Source organism: Lithobates pipiens, unplaced genomic scaffold (genome assembly GCF_037356315.1).
Source record: "Lithobates pipiens isolate NorthernLeopardFrog02 unplaced genomic scaffold, aLitPip1_a1.2 Scaffold_16, whole genome shotgun sequence".
Classification (NCBI taxonomy): Eukaryota; Metazoa; Chordata; class Amphibia; order Anura; family Ranidae; genus Lithobates; species Lithobates pipiens.
In genome coordinates, this window is record NW_027507748.1 from 405,845,412 (window position 1) to 405,870,446 (window position 25,035).

General features: G+C 42.4%; 1 protein-coding gene across 1 annotated transcript in view; it reads right to left on the minus strand.

Annotated features, from left to right (window-relative positions):
• Window positions 1-342: 342 nt before the first annotated feature.
• LGALS9 (galectin 9) overlaps window positions 343-25,035 on the minus strand; it is a gene marked incomplete at its 5' end in the record, with an annotated part of 32,801 nt that continues 8,108 nt past the window's right edge. Inside the window, 7 exon segments of the mRNA XM_077482402.1 lie at window positions 343-1,392; window positions 3,666-3,831; window positions 3,985-4,073; window positions 5,369-5,404; window positions 11,696-11,731; window positions 12,860-12,904; window positions 13,030-13,149. Of these exon segments, the coding sequence (XP_077338528.1) occupies window positions 1,246-1,392; window positions 3,666-3,831; window positions 3,985-4,073; window positions 5,369-5,404; window positions 11,696-11,731; window positions 12,860-12,904; window positions 13,030-13,149 (639 nt within the window).

The following is a 25,035-nucleotide window of genomic DNA, read 5'->3' on the forward strand; positions in this document are numbered from 1 at the left end:
TTTTTTGTTTTAATCCTCATATTAAAGGTTTAAGCCGACCAGAGATGGTGCGGTTTTTTTCCTGCAACCATGGGGAATACCTCCTGAGAAGTAATAGTGAATTATGCCTTTGAACTATATATGAAATACTCACCCTGTACCAATTAAATTATATGATTAGTAGTTGCCCTGCAAAATTTGATAGAATTTGGTATGCATGGGAGCTTGTTGATGACCAGCAACCTTTCCCCCCTGATTCAGAGCAACAGAGTTCTCCCTGTATGTCTCTGATATCCTTTCCTCCCTCGCGCATCCATTGCAGCACACTGCATAAATATTTAAAAGGAATGAAAACACACACCATTGTTTCTTCATAATCCAAAACTTTTATTACATTACTCTTTTATTGACAACTGTATTATTTTAATAATGCTAATACACTATCTACCATTATGTTCCACCCCTTCATGGTTATTGCTGAAATTTTTCTGTTTGCCTGTAGGCTCAAAGACTGCACTTAAACACTTCATGTACTATGAGTCATGTGGTTTTATTTTGTACTTTCTTACTTTTTCATAAAACAAACTGTTTAAAAAAATAGGAGAACGTTGTTCTTCCTAAATAAAAGTTTATTGATGAAAAAAAATCATAAGATTTTTCAGATATATCCTGTAAAAAAAAAAAGATAACTTTATATCAGTGTTTTTTAATTTGTGCCTTGACTATCCTAGGCTCATGGGTTCTTCATCTCAGTCAAAGATTGTAAAAAAAAAAAAAATGAAAACAAAACAAAACAAAACAGTGAATGCTTTGCAAATGGATGAACTAACACAAAGCACTCTAACATTTCTGATGGTATACAGGTTAAAAAAATACATAAAGTTATCAAATAAATGTAAGGCTTTATTTCACGAAAAGCACACATTTGTTAGTCTCATGTGTGAAGTAGAAAATATGTAGCCAAGAAAAAGTGGTATATACACATAAAATCATATTTATGTGTAGATCTTTTACAAATATTGTAATACATGTAAATGTGTAAATATAATTTATATATGGGCTATACTTAATCATCTAGCTTTAAAAGGGTTAAAAACAAATTGATAGTATATATTGTCTGCTGTCTTTTCTCTATAATTTTTTTATGTAGTTATACTATGTATTCTTTGTGTACTAGGTTGGGAGGTATACGTATAGATATGTTAAAAACAATATGTTAAAAAGCTGGGTATTAAAGACATGGCATAGCCATAGACATTGTATTATCTAAATCTGAACATTGTGCAGGGCAACGTCGCCCTCTATTTGCAGAGTGTCTATTTGATTAAGATGTGGCACACGATGATGAAAATTGCACACATGGTTCCCATTAACATTCACTCTGAAAGCATGATGTTCACAAACAATTTCAATCTGTAAAAAAACAAAAAGAAAGAATTAGAAGTAAACTGTACCAGAAGACTGACATTTTAGAGGCCAGTAAACAATGAACATTTAAGACAAATTTATAATGGTTTGGTCAGTGGATAAATGTTTTGCTGTTTACCTCATGTGTTACCTTATCAGACATTCCAATATCTGAAGTAGTGCTAAAAGTGATTATAGATTTTATTAGGGTGGTTGGACGTGCAGGCAGGATTTGACTGGTATAAAGTTACTTTTAAACCCTTTTGCTGCAAGAGCTATTTTTTACAATTTTTGCACACAATAGAATGCACACTTTATGAGAATAGGCTCACACAAAAGGAACTTGCATGCGATATTTAGGTGACTGGACACATTTTGCCTAAATATTGCATGCAAGCCTGTAACTATCAATTCACGATACCGTTCTGCGTTTTTTACCGCATAACGCTGAAAACGCTCAGTAAATACCGCATGAACAGGCAATAAACTCAATTCACAGAAGAAAATAAATAATGAAATGCATGCAGGTAATTAAGTAGTAGTCCAGGCATGTGGTATGTGTGGAATGTGTACTGGTTGTTAACAAGGGGGCCTCCTGATCCCACCCACTTCCATGTGAATGGGTATGGGGTACCCCTACTCATTCACCTCAAAAAAATGTGCAGTGTAAAAAAATACATTAGACAGTTTTTGACAAGTCTTTTATTTAAAAAATAAATGTCCCCCGTTGTAGATCCATCACGACGCCTACCACAGCCGCCGACCCTAAAAAAAAAGAGCCACTCACAAGGAAGGCTGCCACTGCCTGCCAACTCTGCTGTCTGTTCTTAAATAACTAAGGAGTGGAGGCACCTGGTGATGTCACTGGGTGACCCAAACCCTTGTGACGTCATGTGAAAAAAAACCTTCAGGTCTGGCAAGGATTTAGGGGGGACTCCACCCCATTTAAAAAAAAAATATTGTGTCGTGGAGGTTCCCTTTAACATCCATACCAGGCCCGAAGGTTTTTCTTTTTAGTTTTTTTACTTTCAGCCGTCAGCGGGGAACTCTGCTGACAGCTGATGACTCATCGGTTGTTAAGGACACGTCAGCCTAGAGGCGATTCAGTTCGCATTGTGCGCTATACAAGTATTTCATTCATTCAGCAGAAGCCTGCTGTTGCTGCTCCTTCTATTACTACTCTGCAATCACTCTTGTCAGTGAGGAGCCGGATGAGCGGCCACATCGTCAGCATACCCCACCCCCGATAATAACACAGCCCTCAGGGCAGGTGCCCGCTCGCCCCCTTCCCTTGTCCCAGCCCTGTCTTTAAAGAGGTTGTAAACCTCCCTGTAACATTTGTACCTATAGGTAAGCCTAGAATAAGGCACTGGTACAGGTACTGTAAATATCGCCTAAACGTGCACCGTATAGGAGATATTCATTGTTTACTGTGCGGATGATATCATCGGAGCATGCGATCTGAAGGAACGGCCACCCATACCATTTCTTCAGGAGCGTGTGCCATGACCGGATGTGAGTGACGTTGCACAGCTCCGGCCAGTGACTGGCCGGCGTCCACAGCTCTGGAAGGAAGACAGCGAAGATAGATTCAGCCTGCAGCAAGGACAGCGCGGGCTTCGTTTGCAGTTGTCACATAATGTGCTAGTATGCAATGCATACTAGCACATTATGCTTTTTTTTTCTGAAAAGAAGAAAGAAAGAAAACCCATCAGGCTTTACTTCCTCTTTAATTAGACTGTATGGTCGGGTTTACGCTGGTGCGACGAACGCTCTGACATTGGGAGCTCATATCGCATGACGTGTGAAAATCAATGTTTCCCTATGGGAGCTGTCTTAACTGGTCCGACAAAATTTCTCCCTGTACTACTTTGGTCCGACTTTGACCCTAATTCAGCCCATTGAATATCATTGAAGTCGGATCAAAGTAGGATCCTTGTCCTAACCATCTGACTTGTGACATGCGACATGGTGATTACAGCAGCAGTAAAAGGAATTTATGTCACACTGGGATTGTTTTGACTGGTCAAAGGACAAGTCAGACTATCACAAAGTGAGACCAAAGTAGTATCCTGTTCATTCAAGTCGGATGGATGTATGACTGATGTCGCAGAGCAAAGTAGGATGACAGTCATATGACTGTCATGTAGTATCAGTGTGAACCCAGCCTATAACATTACAGAACCACAAAAAGGGGGTCTGGCTGCATAAAACCTTATTTCGGTATACACTCATCAGTCGATGTAGGTTGTTATCGCACTAGCTGTTATTAAACTTACCACAAAGCTTTGGCCAGGAGCAAAACACATTCCACAACTGGGCATTTGACGCTCCTCCTTCCCCCAACTATCATTCAGTTTGCTGTTACGAACGATGGCGTGTTCATCAAATCTTGGATTGAAGTGAAATGCAATTCCACCATGGAATTTCAGGTTGATATGAAATCTGAAAGATGTTTACAAATAATAATTGAAGATCTATAAAGAAAGGGGAAAGGGCGTTCTACTGGAGTGTAGTGAAGCAAGCAGTCACTTACTGGGTGCCACTCCTTGCAAAATGCACTTTGCAGTTGCAAGTCTGAACAAGCTAATGTATTACCTCTTGGGATGTCCAGTAACTGTTCCACTTATGACAATGACCTTGTTAGGATATAGGCCACCATGAATGTGCGTTTTATACGGAATTGCCTAGTTGTAAGAAAATACAGTTCAACTAAGTTAAAATAATGAGAGCAGAGTTATTGTAACATGTCAGTTATAAATAACACAAAAATACCCATGGGTCGGGCGGACTCGATGTCTGCCGGCGACCCGCAATCGCCTAGTACAGAAGCAGAATGAGGATCTGCCTTTGTAAACAAGGCGATTCCCTGTTCTTACAGGGGACATGACAGAGATCTACTGTTCCCAGTGATCAGGAAAAGTTATCTCTGTCATATCTCTGGCAGCCCATCCCCCCTACAGTTAGAAAACACCTCGGGGAACACATTTAACCCCTTAATCCCCCCGCGTTAACCCCTTCCCTGCCAGTGGTATTTTTACATTGATCAGTGTATTTTTATAGCACTGTAAAAATTTAATAATGTCACTAGTCCCCAAAAAGTGTAATTTGGTGTCAGATTTGTCCGCCGCAGTGTTGCAGTTCCACTAAAAATTGCAGGTTGCTGCCATTACTAGTAAAAACAATAAAAAAAATAAATAAAAGTCCTTAAATCTATCCACTATTTTGTAGGCATGATAACTTTTGCGCAAACCAATTAATATATGCCTATTGCCATTTTTTTTACCAAAAATATGTAGAAGAATATTTTAGCCCAAACCGATGAATACATTTTTTTATAAAAAAATTTTAGGCCCCTTTTTACATGGGACGGACTCTATTTTGATCAGCAGGGGATCTGTCTACCAATTCCCTGTTGAGCAGGTGGGTGACATGTTTGTGTCCACTCAGTTTATGCAGAGCGGACATGGACAGCACCTGCTATGTGGACTGGCTAAGGCCCCTTTCACACGAAAGGTTCAATTTTTCTGGCGGACCTGATTGGACACCCAATTCACTCCTATGGACTGGTGTGTGTAAATGGACTTATGTCCGTTTACACCCACCTACCTCTGGATCCGATCCACAAAAAAAAGAAAAAACAGAAGGAGATTCTCCCCCCCTCCATCCAGGCATACAGGATCGGAGGGCAGTCAAGTGTAAACGGACAGCAGAGTCCGTTGACACCCGACTGCCCTCTGATCCTATAAGCTTAGATGGAGGGGGGTGAATCCCCTTCTGTTTTTTTTTTCAGAGGATCAGATCGGATCTGGAGGTAGGTGGGTGTAAACAGACACAACTCCATTTACACTGAAAAGTCCATTGGGGTGAATGAAAAATTGACAGGCGAGCCTGATCGGACCTTTCGTGTGAAAGGGGCCTTAACCAATAAATGGTATCTTTTGGAATGAAGAAATATAAATGTACAGTATAAAGTACTTACAATATGAGCTGCATGTTGTTGTGCAGCAGGAAATGGCTGAAAAAGTAAATAAAAACATATTTTTTTTTTAGAAATTTAAATAGTAGTATTAATGGAAACAGCTGTTAAAAAAAAGTTCTTTTACTGGTAGGGCTAGTTCACATAACAAAAACGTCCTCCAGATCTGTTCCAGATGAATTTCTGCATGTGCGTTTTTTGATGCGTTCCAGTGCATTTTGATGCATTTTCGAATGCATTCCAGATGCTTTATTTCTTTTCGGTTTCTTTTTTTTTTTTTTTTTTACTGGGCTGGGGTCCAGTGCAGCGCTTGATACTTTTTTAATGCATGTAGGTGCGTTCCGGTGGGGTTTTACCACATTCCAGTACAGTTCTGTACAGGAAAAATTCAGCATGTTCTACTTTTTGTTCCTGGAACTGTAACGCACTGGTGTGAACTATGCCACAGAAAACCAATCAACCTATTTTCTATGTGTTTTGGATGCAGAAAAAAAAGCACTGGAACACATGTGGTGTGAACTAGCCTTTAAGGTCCATGACGATAGCTGAATGCTGTTGCACATTGCATATACATTATTTCCTTTGCTCATGTATTTAAATACCATAGGCTCAATTGACAAAACTTTAACACTGGCCTTAAGCATGCCATAGACGTTCGAATCTCGGCTGGTCATGCAGGATTCTAACCATTAATGGGCAGGCTAAATGCACCAAGTTCATCGATCGATCAACTTGGGTACAACCAGCCTGCCAGATTCACTTGTGATTATAGCTAGCAACTGCTATAGCCGCTAGCGATAATCACTATCTTCTGCCGGCAGGGGTGGCGAAAGAATTTAGCATCGTCCATGGCCTGCCTAAAGCCCCATACACACTGAGGGTTATTTACTAAAGGAAAATCCACTTTGTACTGAAAGTGCACTTGGAAGTAAAGTGGCTGTAGATCCGAGGGGGACATGCAAGGAAAATAAAAAACAGCATTTTAGCTTGCACAGGATTGGATGATAAAATCAGCAGAGCTTCCCCTCATTTCAGATCTACTCCTTAGATTTAGAGCGACTGCACTTCCAAGTGCACTTGCAGTGCAAAGTGGATTTGCCTTTCATAAATTACCCCCACTATCAGATTTTCTGCTGATTTTTTCCTTCAGATTTTACCAAAACCATATAATATGAGGTCAAATCTTAGAAGTTTCAATTTGTATGCAATCAGGCAGGCCCTTGCACTACATGGTTTTGGTAAATCTGAAGACACAAATCAGCAGAAAATCTGATAGTGTGTATGGGGCTTAAGGCTAACCATACATGTTACCATACATTTTCTGTACAATCAATTTTAAAGCTACCAAAACTATGTAATATAAGGGCCTTCTTGAACTATTCGATCAATTTGAATCCAATCGGACTGGCCCTTGCACTACATACTTGTTGGTAGACTTTAAGGAGATTGTACAATCAGTTTGCACTCTGTTATCAGCAATGTGACTGTACTTTTCAAATTTCATTAGACTCAGCTAAAAAAAACTGTCATAATAAATAAGGATACTTAGCTTTTTGTTCAGTCAGCAGAAAAAAAAAAAAAAAAAACGAATGGATTCCCCTATCCACACAAGCGAAGCTGATGAAGGAATCCTCCCTACTGAGACATTGTATTCTGACAGCATGACTTTCTGCTGTCAGAATACACTGATCAGTGGCTGCGGACGCTGATCGATGCAAGTTTTCCAATCGACTGTTGTTGAACAGTGGGGGCCAAACACAGATCGAAATTTGGCCAGTCCCTGCTGAACCAGCCAAATTTTGATCTGCCTGTACCCACACTGATCCTGGTGTGTTAGCTTTGTGAACTGAGCCTTTTGTCTACACTGACTGCTCTATAAAGTAATTAAGATTAAAAAAGTTTTAGCATTGGTGTTTCTGATTCAGGGCCTATTCACACTGGCAGCCAGGGGGAGGTAAAAGCAGGCAGTTTAGCCATGGTTTTACCAACCCCAAACTGCGTACCAGCATGCAGCCATTTAAGGGCTATATGCATGCCACAGCAAAAATTAAACTACATCTTGTATTTAGTGGATGGTACTACCACCCATTTAAGTGTGTGGGGTTTTGCCTTTTTGAGGTTAAAACAGGCAGTGACACAGTGACATATTGCTACCTCTCTACTTGTCAAACACCCTCTGAAAAGCAATCCACCATGGTTCGCTTTGTCAGAGGAGTGGCAAGGGCTGCCACACATGAGAATGAGCTCTTACTTTAACATGTATGTAATAATATTGTTAAAATTGCCTTCACATTTGCACATTATTGGGGTTATTCCATACACAGTTTCTAGGTGTGTCCCTCCCGCCAATGAATATATATATATATATATATATATATATATATATATATATATATATATATATATATATATATATGTCATATAGCATTATCAGAATCCTTGCTGAATGGGTGAGGTGAACAAAACTAATCACAGGACAAGCCTTGTGAGAAGGGTATTATTTACAATATGACCCATGAGGAAAAGACTAGTGGCGCTCCCACTTTTGGTTCATTCTTTTGTAATGGTTAATTACTGACCTTTACTAAGGCTAGGTTCACACCTTCGTGAGCTGTGCCGGTTGCATTTGCGCAGGCACAGCAGCCTATTCAATTGAATGGGCTCCCATGCCTTGCACAACACAGGGAAAAGGTCCCTGCACCTATCCAAAAAACGCAGCCGGCACAGGAACCGCACACTGCGGGTGTGATTCGCAGTGCGAGCAGTGTGTCATTAGGGTTAATAGCACTCGCCCGCAGATCCTGCGTTTTGTGTGCGGGTGGTTGCAGCTGTGGGACGAACTGCGGGTTCCCGCAGCGGTTTTCACCTCCGCAAGTGTCGACGTAGGTTAAAACAGGAATTCAGTCAGTGACTACTATGCTGTACTAAAAATGCAAAGCACAGCAGTATACATAAAGGCTTATTCAGTAAGAAAGTGCAAAGGCTAATGAGGTTCCAAAGTGCAGTAATGCATAGGACATGGCTTTCCACACTGTAACATGCAAACTTGTGTCTTTTGCATAAGCCCTGTTTAGCAAATTTTCTGACACTAAAGCCGGTCACACATGGGTCAAATTCTGAACAAATTTTCCTTCGAAAACTGTAACTAAGAATTTTAATTTGCAATTTCTAATCAAGACAGGAGAATCATGCGAGAAATATAATCGAAAAAGAAATGCGCATGAGCTGTGACCTGGAAAGAAAAGGAGATCGGTGCCGGTCAGGAAATTTCAAAAAAACAAAATGCTGTTTTTTTTTTTACATTTTGCCATGGGGTTCCCCTTCAAGATCTATACCAGACCAAAATAACTTTGTATGTATTAGGGGGGGGGGGGGGAGACCCCACTCCATTTTGTAAATACATTTGGCGAGAGGTTTCATGCACACCATAATCAAAGGAATTGTTTTGATTGGTCAAAGGAAAAGTCACACTCATCTCAAAGTTGGATTAAAATTGGATACTGTTCATTCAAGTCGCATGGAAGTTGCATGGAAGTCGGACAGCAACTTTCGTGTCGGATCAGTGTGAACAGGGCCTGAGGGAGATTTAATAAAACTGGTGCACTCAGAATCTGGTGCAGCTGTGCATAGAAACCAATCAGGTTTTAGGCCTTGTTCACACTGAGCATGGCTTTGAAATCATGCAAGTTCATCTGAACTCACACAATTTCAAAGCCGCATTTCAGTGTGACTTCGGGGGCAACTTGAAAAACATCCGTGCAGGCTCATGCACAGATGTCTATTGAAATCACCCCCGAAGTTGCTAAAAGTAGTGCAGGAACTACTTTTGGAAATCAGTGCGGCGGCGCAAAGTCGGCGTCGCACCAATTTAAGAAGCTCCTTTTGCTGGCAATAGACTCCGATTTGACCTGTAAAATGGTGCTGATGTGAACGTGGGCTTATTTTCAAAGCTTAACTGAACAAGCTGAATTTTGAAGCTGATTATTTACCATGTACAGCTGTGTGCACCAATTTTAGTAAATCTCCCCCTAAGGCCCCATTCACATCTGAATGTTTTGTAGCTTGAAGCCTAAAGCTACAAAATGCTGGAGTGAAAAAAATCAATTATTCACTATGGAGATGGTTCACATCTCCACTCCAAAATGCCAGAAGCCAAATGCCTGAAGCTCAAAAAAGTTCTGGAGCTTTTTTTCTAGCTCAATTTTGGGCAGATTTGGGTGTTTTTCTCCTTTTTACATTGGTGACCTTTTGACCCGTACAAAAATGCGGCAAAAACTAGGCAAAAATAAGCGATGTTCTGCCTGAAAATGATACACTCAGGTGTGAATGCAGCCTTAGGCCTGATTCACACCTATGCATTTTACGTGCTTTTTGCATTTTGCAGATTTGCACTCCAGTCCATTTTAACATGGGTTCTGTAGAAAAAAAGCCTTACTAGACCTACTGATTACCAACAATACAGACCCAATCACTGATGTGGAAAAAAGGGGCAATTTAGGAAACAGTGATCACAGGTCACTTACCTTCAGTATAAATCACACAAATAGGAAACATAAGGGGAATAAAAGGACACTGAATTTCAAAAGAGCCAACTTCCCTAAACTACGAGCCTTGGTAGAAGAAATAATTTGAGATAGAATCTTAGGAACAAAGAACACGGAGGAGAGATGGGTTTGCTTTAAGAGCATATTAAATAAGGGCATGAGCCAGTACATCCCATTGGGAAATAAATTTAAAAGAGCAAAAATCATGGGTGGCTTAACTCCAATGTAAAAATGCATAGAAAAGCAAAGGAGAAGGCCTTCAAAAAATACTACTCCTCGAAGCCCCCCCCCCCCCCAAATGGTCACCAGTCATTTCTATGACTGTTCGAGGCCCGGGCGCGACGTTATGGCGCGACGTTATGGCGCTACGGGTGGGCCGCGGTTGTAAACAAAGCCACGATTGCAGATTTTTTTCCAATCTCATGCTTTCCAGCCTGGAGGAGAGATGTGGGGTCTTATTGACCCGCATCTCTCCATAAAGAGGACCTGACACGAACCATTCCTATTACAAGGTATGTTTACACCCCTTGTAATAGGAATAAAAGTGATAAAAAAAAAACGCGAAGGAAAGTGTAAAAAAAAAAAAAAAAAAAAAAAAGTACAATAAAAAAAGAAAATAAAAAAAAAGAACTTTAAAACACCTGTCCCCGATAGCTCACGCTCAGAAGCGAACTCACATGTCAGTCCCGCCCACATATGTAAATGCCCTTCAAACCACACATGTGAGGTATCGTTGTGTGCGTTACAGCGTGAGCAACAATTCTAGCACTAGACCTCCTCTGTAACTCTAAACTGGTAACCTGTAAAAAAAATTAAGCCGTTGCCTATGGAGATTTTTAAGTACCAAAGTTTTTGCGCAAGTCCATGAGTGTGCGCAATTTTAAAGAGTGACATGTTGGGTATCTATTTACTCTGCGTAACATCATCTTTCACATCATATAAAAGAATTTGGTTAACTTTACTGTTTTTTGTTATTTATTTTAAAACAAATTCGCAAAAAAACATTTGAAAAACTATTGCGCAAATACAAGATGCAAGATAAAAAGTTGCAATGACCGCTATTTTATTCCCTAGGGTGTCTGCTAAAAAAACATATACAATATTTGGGGGTTCTGAGTAATTTTCTAGCAAAAAAATTATGATTTTTACATGTAGGAGAGGAGTGAAAGAATAGACCCGGTATGCAAGTGGTAGAGTGTTCTTTACTGTAAAAGCGGCAAGGATGTGGAATTCCCTTCCACAGGCGGTGGTTTCAGCGGGGAGCATCGATAGTTTCAAAAAACTATTAGATAAACACCTGAACGATCACAACATACAGGAATATACAATGTAATACTGACATATAATCACACACATAGGTTGGACTTGATGGACTTGTGTCTTTTTTCAACCTAACCTACTATGTAACTATATGTAGTGCAAATCTGCAAAATGCACAAAAAATGCATAGGTGTGAATCAGACCTTAGTGCCTCCAGTCAAAGTGCACTTTGCTGAATAAAGTTTCATGGCACAATGGGCTGCACCTGGCTATGGATTTCAAGAGAGATTTAGGCAGGGGACATACCAGATAATACAGGGAGAGCATTCTATGTGACCATAGAATTACTGAGCAAACCCCCCAAAAATCACCCCAAATATTAACAATATTTCTTATAATGAGCAAAACATACACATATAATTTAACCTCAACTTTCTCCAACTGCCTAAAATTGCTAAGTGGTTTCGTTAGTATATGGCTTACGTGATGACTTATCAAATAATTTGCAATATATATATAATCTTACATTGCTTCCAGGAAATGACTGTGGGGGGAATGCTGGCTGAAACAAAGATGACAAAAGTACAAAATACTATTAGCATACTGTGCATAACCCTATGTTAGATATTTATAATATGAGCAGAAATCCAAAAATAGATAATTATAGTGTATGTATGGGATAGTAAGCATGGTATAGCATAAATATAGACAGCTTCAAAAACCCTAAACAAAAAGGCTAGCTTCATAGCTATGTGTTGCGCTAATGTTAATGCAAGCCCCTCTGTGTGGTGAGCTGCATTACTATTCATTTTAAATGACGCCTCAATGAACAACTATGGTGGATGCTGACATATCTGTGCTGCAGTCCACTGCCACTTAATCTAGGTTAAATTTTCACTGCTACCGCAGTCCTTGTTATGCCAATACTAGTGACTTAAAGAAAATTTACCTTAAGCCAAAATTTTTTTGAATAGAGTAGGGAATAGTTAAAACCCCTGTCAATTTTTTTTCTCTGTCTATGACCCATTGGAAAGATTTCCCATCACTTCCTGTCCCAGACACAAAACAGTAAGTAAGGCAACATCTCTTAAAAGTGAGGGGAAATTTCTGTCTTTAGAAGAGGGGTCCCCATTAAAACATTTCCACTCTTATTTCTGTTTCAGAGACAACTATACCTTTGTCACAAGTTGAGGTGTGGACCCAGCTTCACTGTATAGCTGCTTCCTGTGAGAGTAGAATCTAATAGGTAGCTGGTATTCTGCCAGGGACCCCCTCACAAGAGTTTGGGCTTAGCTGCTGGCCACCCACAGGTCACGCAACAGATATTTAGCAGACGCAAAGGAGCATAGGTTTTGGGTAATGAGAAACAGGAGCATAAGAAAGTTGGGCAACAGTGGGTAGCTGGAAGCAGAAGGAGGCTTGAAACTGCAGTTGCAGTGGAGGCACAGTGAAGGCTTGAGGCTGCAGGTGCAGGGAAGATGCAGAAGAGGCTAAGTCTGTGGGTGCAACAGAGGCCTACAGCTGTAGGTGCAGAGGCTGCAGATGCAGAGGTTCAGACTGTAAATGCAGTGGAGATTGTGGGTGCAGCATAGGCTCCCAGTACAGTGGAGGCTGCAGGCTTCATAGAGACTGAGGCTTCAACTGCAGTGGAGGCTTGCATCTTAAGCACAATTAAATATGAAATGCTTACATTGTACATTACTCCACCTGGAAATTGTTGAGGAGGAAATCCTCCCTAGAAAAAAAAATATACAATATTATTATATTATATTTATTTATGAAATAAATGTGAATGAATGTAAGAATAATACTGTTAGTGATTGTATGTAAAATGAAATGCAGAAAGGTACAGACACTTACCCCTGGAGCTTGTATATCAACACAAGATAAACTGACACAGCCATTTATTGACAGATTATTGACTCGTTGGATGGGAATTCTGTGACGATACTCCAAAACGTGATTTCTGTTCACAGAAACCTGGAAGGAAATTGCACTTTTGTTAGAGACACAAAATCATAAATATTTATTTGCAGAAATAATTGCTGTATTTTGATGTTGTTTAAAGTCTACTGTCCTTATCAGGTAATCTCTGATGAGATTATACATTATAGTGCAGGGGTCGGGAACCTATGGCTCGCGAGCCAGATGAGGCTCTTTTGATGGCTGCATCTGGCTCTCGCCTCTCAATCCGCAGAACGCGTGGTGTGCCGATCCGCGGATTGAGCCCATAGGAAAGGCCGTGGTTTCGGCCTAGCTCTGGAGCAGCGGCCATCTTGGTACACCCGGCGGCGGCGCGCTGATGTCATCATCACCCGCCTCAACTGTTCGTGGATCTGCCTGCTTGTGTAGTGGTAAGCAAGCAGACAATCATAGGGAAGATGTGGCTATTACAGTGGGAGAGATGTGGGGAGATATGGATATTACAGTGGGGGAGATGTGGGGAGATATGGATATTACAGTGGGAGAGATGTGGGGAGATATGGATATTACAGTGGGGGAGATGTGGATATTAAAAAAACTTCAACCTGCGGACCAGCGGATTGTCAAAAAAAAGGGAACACGCTTCCTGTCACATACCACACACTGCAGTGTGTGAGTATTGCTGTACTGACAATGTTTGGCTCTACATATGCATGTGAGCAGTCTTTCTCACATCTAAAGAACATTAAGACCAACCTACGATCACGTTTTACGGATGGAAGTCTCAACGCCTGTATGAAGCTTAAAGCGGAGGTCCACCCTAAAGTGGACCTTCCGCTCATCGGAACCCTCCCCCCCTCCGGCGCCACAATTGGCACCTTTCAGGGGGGAGGGGGTGCAGGTACCTGTACAGTACAGGTATCTGCACCCACTTCCGGGATAGCTCTCTGTGGAAAGGGGCGTAGATTACGCCCCTTTCCGAAAGTCCCCCCGCTGCCTGCTGGGAAACACACAGATCCCAGAGGCAGCGGGTCCATCCTTATTGCGCAGCGCGACTCGCGCATGCGCAGTAGGGAACCGGGAAATTAAGCCGAAAGGCTCCACTTCCTGATTCCCATACCCAAGATGGCGGCGGCAGCACCCGAGAGACGATCGAGAGATCGGCTTCGGGTGCCGACATCGCGGGCGCGCTGGACAGGTAAGTGTCACTATTTTAAAAGTCAGAAGCTGCAGTATTTGTAGCTGCTGGCTTTTAAAAAAAAAAAAACGCGGAGTCCCGACGGACTCCCGCTTTAACCTCACCACATATCAACCAGACTACAAAGCCATCAGCAAAACCATGCAGCACCAGAAGTCGTATTAATGGTAAGAAGTACTTTATTCATCATTGGTTAGCAACAGCATAACAACGTTATTAAAAGGAATTGAGAGACTTTTTGTACTTTAAAAGTGTTGGTCTTACATAAAATGCACACAATTACTTGTATTTAGTTTTAAACATATTGTATGGCTCTCACAGAATTACATTTTAAAATATGAGGCGTTCATGGCTCTCTCAACCAAAAGGGTTCCTGACACCTGTTATAGTGCTTTATGATTTATTATGCATGAAAATACATTCCTGTTACTTTGTATTGCATATCTTAATTACCTGACCAGATGCTGAGACATTCTCTTGATATCAGCTCCACCTACTGGACCTAATGGGTATTGCACACTTGTCTGCTTCTCATTGCAATTATCACATGCTATCACATTTTCTGTCTTGTCACAGATGAGTAAGACAACCTTGATACATGCTAGTATATACAGTTGTGCTCATTAGTTCACATACCCTGACAGAATTTATGATTTCTTGGACATTTTTAAGAGAATCTGAATGATAACACAAACTTTTTTCACTCATGGTTAGTGTTTGACTGAAGCCATTTATTATCAATCAACTGTGTTTACTCTTTTTAAATCATAATGACAACAGAAACTAGCCAAATTACCCCGATCAAAAGTTTACATACCCCAGTTCTTAATACCGTGTATTGCTCCCTTTAACATCAATGACAGCTTGAAGTCTTTTGTGGTATTTGTGGATGAGGCTCTTTATCTTCTCAGATGGTAAAGCTGCCCATTCCTCTGGGCAAAAAGCCTCCAGTTCCTGTAAATTCTTGGGGTGTCTTGCATGAACTGCACGTTTGAGATCTCCCTAACTCAATGATATTGAGGTCAGGAGACTGAGATGGCCACTCCAGAACCTTCACTTTATTCTGCTGTAGCCAAATGACAGGTCGACTTGGCCTTGTGTTTTGGATCATTGTCATATAGGAATGTCCAAGTACGTCCCATGCTCAGCTTTCTGGCTGATGAATGCAAATGTTCCTCCAGTATTTTTTGATAACATACTGCATTCATTTTGCCATCACTTTTGACCAAATTAGCTGTGCCTTTGTAGCTCACACATCCCCAAAACATCAGCAATCCACCTACGTGTGTCACAGTAGGAATTGTTTACCTTTCATCATAGGTCTTGTTGACTGCTCTCCAAATATAGTGTTTATGGTTGAGGACGAAAAGCTAAATTTTGGTCTCATCACTCCAAATGACTGTGCCAGAAGGTTTGAGGCTCGTCTGTGCTGTTTTGCATATTGTAAGCGGATACTTGCGTAGTAATGGCTTTTTTCTGGCGACCCGACCATGCAGCTCATCTTTCAAGTGCTTCCTTATTGTACATCTTGAAACAGCCACACCACATGTTTTCAGAGATTCCTGTATTGCACTTAAAGTCATTTGTAGGTTTTTCTTTGCATCCTGAACAATTTTCCTGGCAGTTGTGGCAGTTGTGGAAATTTTAGTTAGTCTACCTGACCGTGGTTTGGTTTCAACAGAACCCCTCATTTTCCACTTCTTGGTTAGAGTTTGAAAACTGCTGATTGGCATTCTCAATTACGTGGATATCTTTTTATATCCCTTTCCTGTTTTATACAGTTACACTACCTTTTCCCGCAGATCCTTTGACAATTCTTTTGCTTTCCCCATGACTCAGATTTCAGAAACATCAATTCAGCACTGAATGAAAGATGCAAGGGTCTGTCAGGAGTCCAGAAACTCATTGACCTTTTATACACACACTGATTACAAGCAAACAGATCACAGGTGAGGATGGTTACCTTTAATAGTCATTAAAACCCCTTTGTCAACTTGAGTGAATGTTATGAGGCCAAAATCACCAGGGTATGTAAACTTTGGATCAGGGTCATTTGGGTAGTTTCTGTTGTCATTATGATTTAAAAAGAGTAAACATGGTTGATTGATAATAAATGACTTGATCCAAACACCAAACTTCAGCCAAACAACAACCATGAGTGAAAGAAAAGTTTTTGTGTTATAATTCATATTCTCTAAAAAAAGGCCAAAAAATCATAAATTCTGCCAGGGTATGTAAACTGTATATTCAAAGCCTGACCACCATGTTGAGGCCTTTTTTTCTTAACACTAACACCGCCACAGGACCTAATGTGTTTTGTGCTCCCTGAGATTTATTTAACATCCCCAAGGAGCTGTTTAATAATGTAACCCCTTTATAGGCAATTTTCCTAGCAGACAGGACTTCCCATGAGCCCCGTTTCCACTCTTCCCACACCGATTGGCTTTGAGACCTTATTTAGGCCCAATGGAGCTTGAGGATTGTTTTTCTACACTGTTTTTTGTGCTTGTGTTTTTCCTTTTTCTTCTATTTGCTTTCAACTTCTTTCTCGTCTTCTGATCCTCTCCATGTCTTTCCACCTACTTTACTTTTATTTCAGGCAGTCCCTTTTATTATTTTTATTATTATTATACAGGATTTATATAATGCCAAGTTTGCACAGCACTTTACAACATGAGGGCAGACAGTACAGTTACAATACAATTCAATACAGGAGGGATCAGAGGGCTCTGTTTGTTAGATATTACTATTGCTTTACCCATTAGGTACATTTTATATGACTGAAATACATTTTGGCTTGTTGAATGCTAGAGATCTTAATTCTGTGCACAAACACTCTCAAATACTTTATAAATGGCATTAAATGAAAACCCATATTCTTCTCCTCCTGGGGACTCGTTTCTGGACAATAAGGCACCATACTACACATAAAGTTATTATACTAAATACCTCTTTAGCTCTAACCCTCTGAAAGAGACTAAAGGGGTTGCCATTGGCCTACACACTTTCCTATGAAAAACAGTGGACTACCGGTGCAAAAAGGAACCAACAGATTATATCTTAGTTTGCTGCAATCTAATATGAATGTCACTGTATAAGTAAACAAATTCTAAAAAGTATATGTTTAATATGGATTGCACTAATTATAGCGCTTCCTGATGACTCAAGACAATTTGCAAAACACGTAGAGGCTGCTGGGAACTCCGTTCCATCACTTCCGGTACAACGAAAAACGAGGCTTGGAACGCACTCCGAGGTTGTGTGACGCACGCCGCTATTTGGAGGGGATAGGAGTGATAGGGTGATAGACCTGAACCCCATCCCCACGTACACGGCTGGATATGCTTGGTGCCAGCATAGGCACAGGGGCATGTGAGTTTAAACTTTGCTTTTTTACCTTTTAAATACATTTTTGATTACATACTACAATATGATTGCTATTTATATATCTTTATGAGAAACAATTAGCGCAAGAGGCTCTTTACATACTGCTTGGAAAGGCTGTTGGTGAAATCCTTAATGGAGTGGTTATCCTAAATGAACTCAAGGCCCATATACAGATTTATCTGGTGAGTGGCAATTGCAGCAGGTGGTGGTGAAGTGACTTGTTTAGTGGATAAAAGAAGCACTTTATAAAAGAAGCACTTTATATAGGAGGAATTCATTGGCACTGAAGTGATCACTCACGAACATTTGTGCCGTTGCTTTAGTGCGCATGTGCCGATGATGTTGGCACATGCTGATACAGAGGATATCTCCTAAGCCGTGCAGGTTTAGGAGATATCCACGGTAGGTACAAGTAAGCCTTATTATAGGCTTACCTGTAGTGAAAAGTGGTTTGTAAGGGTTTACAACCATTTTAAGGAAGTAGTCGTTTGTATATGTGAACATTAGCCTGTTTTTTTTTCTTTTTAAAGATTGAGCATATGCAAACAAATTCATACCAAAGGACACTTTATGGACTGATGCATTGTTTGTTTTGTTTCGTTAATGTTATATATGGTTTTATATCATATCCTGAGTTTGAAAATTGCTATGCAAACATATTTTAAATTTAAAGGTTTGCATTTGGGAGCGGGGTACCCCTTTTGAATATAATTTTGTACATTGCTACAAATTTAGAGAGTGTGTATAGGTGTGAGTCTTATAGCACTCAATAGCACAACATAACAGTGCGCAATTGCACCCATTTTTAAAAGTTCTAGTTATTAGTTTATAGTCTTTAGAAAGATGGCAAAACAACCTTTTCTTGATCATACATCACAGGACATAGGAGCTCATTACATAGTGGGTTATATAGGTACCTCTGGTGATTGGACACTGGTTAACCCCAATTAAAGCGGGATTCCGCTGCGGTTTTGTTTTTTTCTTACCTGTGTCACTGGTGGGCGATTCCTACCGTCTCTTAGCATTCACGATCGGTGTGTTTTTGACCCCCGGCGTGACGATTTTTTTGCTTTGGATAACTTTTAAAAAAGCAGTCCGGTGGTTTCCATTTTTACTGTAGGCGTCTGAAGCCCACAGGCATTTACTTCCTATATTCTATGACGCTCGGCTCCCAGCATCCACCGCTCCATCTCGCGCATGCTCACTGATAGCAGTGAGCAGCGCTGTAAAAGTTTCTTGTTGCCATCACAACGGGCGGCGTCCCCGGAAGTTTTTCGTAATTTCGGACACGCCCTCGTCACGTGACCCGTGTCCTCCTTCCGAAATCTCACAAGATTTCGGCATTACTATGTCCCCCATGGATTCTTGGGAAATAGCTTAGAATTTTCCCAGGGACCATTGCGAGGCCGATAACCACGCCTACTCCAGCCCGGAAGTCAGCACAAACATCAGAAATATAAGGTAAGTACTGAATAATATTTTATTTAAGTGTTCATTACTGTAAGTATGTTAGCATGTGCTTTAAATAAGAAGAAGAAAAAATTTTAGGTACAAAACCGCTTTAAGGAGAATTCCTCCCCTATATAACCCCTCCCATATGGGAGGCACCTCAGTTTTTTCGCCAGTGTCTATGGTGGTTGGTCACGTAAAACATGTGCTATGAAGAAAGCTCTGTGCAGGTCCCTGCGGGGGCCTAAGGGCTACAACAAACCGGATCCATATCTCGGGCCGATATTTGACTCCCAAGATAGTATGGTACCTGGCCGAGCGCGCTCCCGGGCTAATGGAGGAGAGGGGAGTGTGGTTGTAAAAGTGCACGGCGCTGTACTGCGCAGGCGCCAGGCGGCAGTTTTAAAAGCCCAGAGCGTCAGCGGGCTGTAAGTGTGAGACACAGGAGCTGTGGGCAGTAAGCATCCCAAGGGATTGGATCCAGGCAAACTTAGACACCTACTCAGCATCAGGTTGTGCAGTATTAAGCATATATATTTATTGTGAGACTTTAAGCACAACAGTGATTGCACTTTATACTAGTACCTCTGCTTTGTAGCTTAGGACTATGTCTCCTCGTAAGAGGGTCTCAGGGGGAGATAACAAGGGCACTGGTAAATCACCGCCTAGGTCCAGGGGTTCTAAAAATGCCTGTAAGTTACCATCCCCCCCTGCAAGATTGGAGCCAGCCTCACATGATGAGTCAGTGCCCCTGTCAGGTTTTGCAGCCTCTCCTAATGTCTCAGCCCCGGTATACGTCACTTAGGGCTACATTGGAGGGTTTTGCAGGGAGAATCATGAATTTTATTTCTGCTTCCCTGAAAGATAGCAGGAAAAGGGGTAGATCCCCTCCTCTGCTGAGATTCCTCTTTCAGATGATTCTTCTGACAATGAAGAGAGATCCCTATCTTAGGACAGGGATCTTGAGCAGTTGGAGGAATCAGAGGAAGAGGAGAGAGTCCCCTCCTCCCAGGCGCTCAGAAAACAGGTGCAGTATTATACTGAATTGGTGCGTACCACATTCAGAATGCCTGCTGCTGAAGTCGCTACGTCCTTTGTTTCTTCCCTGGGAGTCAGGAAAGTCCCACAGACTGCTTTTTCCTTTCCAATTCATCCCTTAATGGATAAATTGATGTATGAGGATTGGGGACATCCCGATAAACTGTTTGCTCCTCCTAAAAGGTTTTCTATGCATTATCCTCTGGAGGAAAGTTAAACCAAGAAATGAGGGGTCCCATCTGTCGATGCGGCTGTTTCTTGTGTGAATAAAAACCTGACCTGTCCATTGGATAATGCTCAGGTATTTAAAGATCCAACTGATAAGAGGTTGGAAACATTATTAAAAGCCTCCTTTTCCATGACTGGCGTTGTAGTGCAACCTACAGTCGCAGCCGTGGGGTTGTGTCAGTTCCTCGAGGAACAGGTTAAGCAGATGCTTGGCCTCCTTCCCAGTGAGGAAGTGGAGAATTATGCAGAAATACCTCAAATTCTGTGTCTCATGATTGATGCGATTTTGGATTCTGTCCAACAAGCATCTCGTTTGTTTCTCCTGTTGGTACACATGCGAAGGGCCCTATGGCTAAAGAATTGGGCAGCTGAGCTATCATGCAAGAAGCATTTGATTGGGTTTCCGTTTAAAGGGGAACGTTTGTTTGGAGAAGAATTAGACAAATTCATCCAAAAAATTTCAGGGGGTAAATCTACTCTCCTTCCAGTCAAAAGGAGCAAACGTCCATCATTTAGGCGTTCTCTCTCTCCCGGAGCATCAAGCTCTAAGCAGTGGTGACGGTCTTCTCAACCCCCCTCTACAGGAAAGGCTCAGGGCTGGGCCCAGGGGCAGAAAAAGACTTGGAGGCGAAAGCCTGCCAAGCAGAGCCCAAAAGCTTCCTTGTAAAGGGGCGCCCCCGCTCGGCCGAGTGGGGGGAAGGCTTCGGCAGTTTGCGGAAGCCTGGCGGGAAGAGATCCGGGACAAGTGGGTGATCTCTTTGGTATCTCTGGGCTACAAGCTAGAGTTTCAGGAGATTCCACCTTCTCGCTTTCTAAGGTCAAGGATCCCCAGGGACCCAGTAAAGCAAAAACCGCTATTTCTGGCCTTAGATCACTTACTATCCCAGGGGGTGATAGTAGAAGTGGACCCAAAAGAACAGGGTTCAGGGTTTTACTCAAATCTCTTCACCGTTCTGAAGCCAAATGGAAGTGTCAGACCTATCCTGGATCTGAAGGATCTGAACCGTTTTTTACGCATCCGGTCCTTCCGAATGCAGTCAATTCGCACTGTGGTCTCCTCCTTGCAAGGGGGGGAGTTTATGGCATCAATAGACATCAAGGATGCATATCTCCATGTGCCAATATTTCCCGCACACCAAAAGTATCTAAGGTTCGCGGTAGAGCGGCGCCATTTTCAATTTGTGGCCTTGCCGTTCGAGCTCGCTACGGCCCCTCGAGTCTTCACAAAGTTTCTGGACCCTCTCTTGGCAAACCTAAGAGCTCAGGGTATAGCCGTCATGGCTTATCTAGACAACTTGCTCCTCATGGAGAAAACAGTAGCGTTCCTGAACCACAGTGTTTACAGAACGCTAGAACACCTGGAACTAGGGCTGCAACTAACGATTATTTTCATAATCGATTAATCGGCCGATAATTTTTTCGATTAATCGGATAAAAAAAAAACTGAAAAAGGGGAGAAATATATATACACACACACGTGTCCCCGCCAGTATTGATGACACAGTAAAATGCAGCTTATTACAAGCATAAAAACATAGTCAGCATATCACTGATGATTTGCGCCAAGCTCACCACCGATCAAAGTTCCTCCAAACAGACCGCCATGATGAGTCCCGGGATGCCTATTGGCACAAATCGTCAGTGATATGCTATGTTTTTATGCTTGTAATAAGCTGCATTTTATTGGGGGGGAGAGATAGTGTTGTACCTTTTATTTAAATCAACAATGTGGCTGTGCCGAGCAAGTGGAAAGGCATAGATAGTAGTTAGTTATTATCTAATCCTATCTAATAGATAGTAGTTAGTTATTAGGTTAGATTAGGTAATAAATGTAGTGGTACCTGCATAAAAGAAGTTTTGAATGAGGGCAGGCAAGGCATCCAGCGTGACTCCTCCAGAATTCCTTCACTTTGGCTGACACAGGCTGAACGCCGCGCTGGGGGTGACGTCAGCGCGCAGCTCGCCGCCACCGGGTGTACCAAGATGGCCACCAGCTCCAGAGCTAGGCCGAAGCCTTAGGAAAGGCCGCGGCCCGATCGCATGGTGCGGACCAACTAATCGATAATGAAAATCGTTGACAACGATTTTCATTATCGATTATTATCGTTAATATTGATTAATCGTTTCAGCCCTACCTGGAACGCCTAGGTTGGATTATAAACCTAGAAAAGTCGTCCCTACAGCCTGCTACCAGGTTGGAATACCTGGGTATGTTTATCGACACCGCTCAGGGCAAGGTGTTTCTTCCAAGGCCAAAAGCCTTGGCCATCGGGGATTTGGTGCGCCTAATTCTGGGCAGGAGATCTTCCCCCATTCGGTTGTGCATGAGACTGTTAGGGAAAATGGTCGCCTCCTTTGAGGCCGTTCCATTTGCCCAGTTCCACTCAAGACCTCTGCAAAGATGCATCCTTGCGGCTTGGAACAGGAAGCCCTAATCCTTGGATCTTCCTATGCGTCTATCCCCAGGGACACGCAAGAGTCTCGTCTGGTGGTTACAAACTGAGAATTTGCTGAAAGGCAAAACTTTTCTTCCTCTTCCATGGAAGGTTATTACGACAGATGCCAGCCTGACAAGCTGGGGAGCAGTGTTGGAGGAGACGTGCTCGCAGGGGAAATGGTCTGCGATCGAGAAGCTATTGCCCATAAATGTCTTGGAGATCCGGGCAGTTTATATGGCTCTCATAAAGTGGTCTTCCAGACTATGGGGTCTCCCTGTTCGGGTTCAGTCCGACAATGCCACAGCAGTGGCCTATATCAATCACCAGGGTGGTACCAGGAGTCTGGTTGCGCAAAAAGAGGTGAATCGCATACTTGTCTGGGCAGAAAAGCATGTTCCGTGCCTTTCTGCAGTCTTCATTCCAGGAGTGGAAAATTGGCAGGCGGATTTTCTGAGCAGTTGTGCCCAGGAGAATGGGCTCTGCACCCTGACATGTTTTGGGACATATGTCGCAGGTGGGGTACTCCAGACATAGATCTGTTTGCATCCAGGTTCAACAGAAAACGGGACAAATTTGTGTCAAGAACAAGAGATACACTTGCTCAGGGGTCAGATGCTCTGACAGTTCCCTGGGATCAGTACAATCTGATTTATGCCTTCCCCCGTGCCCGCTTCTGTCGCGGTTCCTGGGAAGAATCAAGAGGGAGACAAAATCGGTTCTTTTGGTACCCCCGGCTTGGCCCAGGCGACCGTGGTCCGCAGAGATCATGAAGTTGGCAGTAGGCAGGCCGTGGATCCTCCCTCTCCGGCCAGATCTGCTCTCACAGGGTCCAATTTACCATCCTGCTTTACACAGTCTGAATTTGACGGTTTGGCTGCTGAGACCCACATTCTGAGAGACCGTGGGCTTTCGGGCCAGTCCTTTCTACTCTGGTTAATGCCAAAAAGCCGGCCTCCAGGCTTATTTACTACAAAATCTGGAGGGCATATGTTTCCTGGTGTGAACTCAGGGAATGGCATCCTAGAAAGTATGTCATTAGCAGGATCTTGGCCTTCCTCCAGTCAGGCCTAGAAATGAATTTGGCCGTAAGCACTATAAAGGTGCAGATTTCGGCCTTGTCAGTGTTTTTTCAGAAGCCACTTGCATCGCATTCCCTGGTGCGGGCTTTCATCCAGGGGGCTATGCGGATAAAGCCACCAGTCAAACCTCCGGTATGCCCATGGGATCTGAATTTGGTTCTCTCGGCTTTGCAGGGGCAACCTTTTGAACCTTTGCATCTGGCTTCATTAGTTCTTTTGACCAAAAAATTGGTTTTCTTGGTAGCCATATCCACGGCTAGAAGAGTGTCAGAACTAGCAGCTCTCTCCAGCAAAGAGCCGTATCTAATTGTTCATAAGGACCGGGTGGTCATGCGCCCCAACAGGTCCTTTCTACCTAAGGTGGTTTCGGGATTCCATTTGAATCAAGATGTAATCCTACCATCCTTTTTTCCGGACCCACATAAAGAGGGTCAGAAGAATCTTTGCACACTTTGGATGTGGTTAGGGCAATTATTTATTTTGCCGGAAGGCCCTAGGAAGGACCAGGCGGCATCAAAATCCACTCTCTCAAGGTGGATTAGACAGATTATTTCTCAGGCCTATAGTGTTAAAGGGAAAATCCCTCCTTTTCAAGTGAAAGCGCACTCTACTAGGGCTGTAAGTGCTTCTTGGGCAGTGCATCACCAGGCCTCCCTGGCTCAGATCTGTAAGGCTGCAACTTGGTGATCAGTCCACACATTCACAGGATTCTATCAGGTGGATGTCAGAGGGCAAGAGGATATCGCCTTTGGGCGCAGTGTACTGCAGGCTGCAGTTTAGGTCCTCCGGCCCATGGCGGTCTATAATTATGATCTGTGTCTCCCTCCCCTCAATCCGAGCATTGCTTTGGGACATCCAACTATGTAATGAGCTCCTGTGTCCCGTGATGTATGATCAAGAAAATAGGATTTTTATATACAGCTTACCTGTAAAATCCTTTTCTTGAGAGTACATCACGGGACACAGGGCTCCCGCCCCTCTTGGGTTTTACGTGGTTTCCTATTGTTTTGCTACAAAACTGAGGTGCCTCCCATATGGGAGGGGTTATATAGGGGAAACATTCTCCTTAATTGGGGTTAACCAGTGTCCAATCACCAGAGGTGCCTATATAACCCACTATGTAATG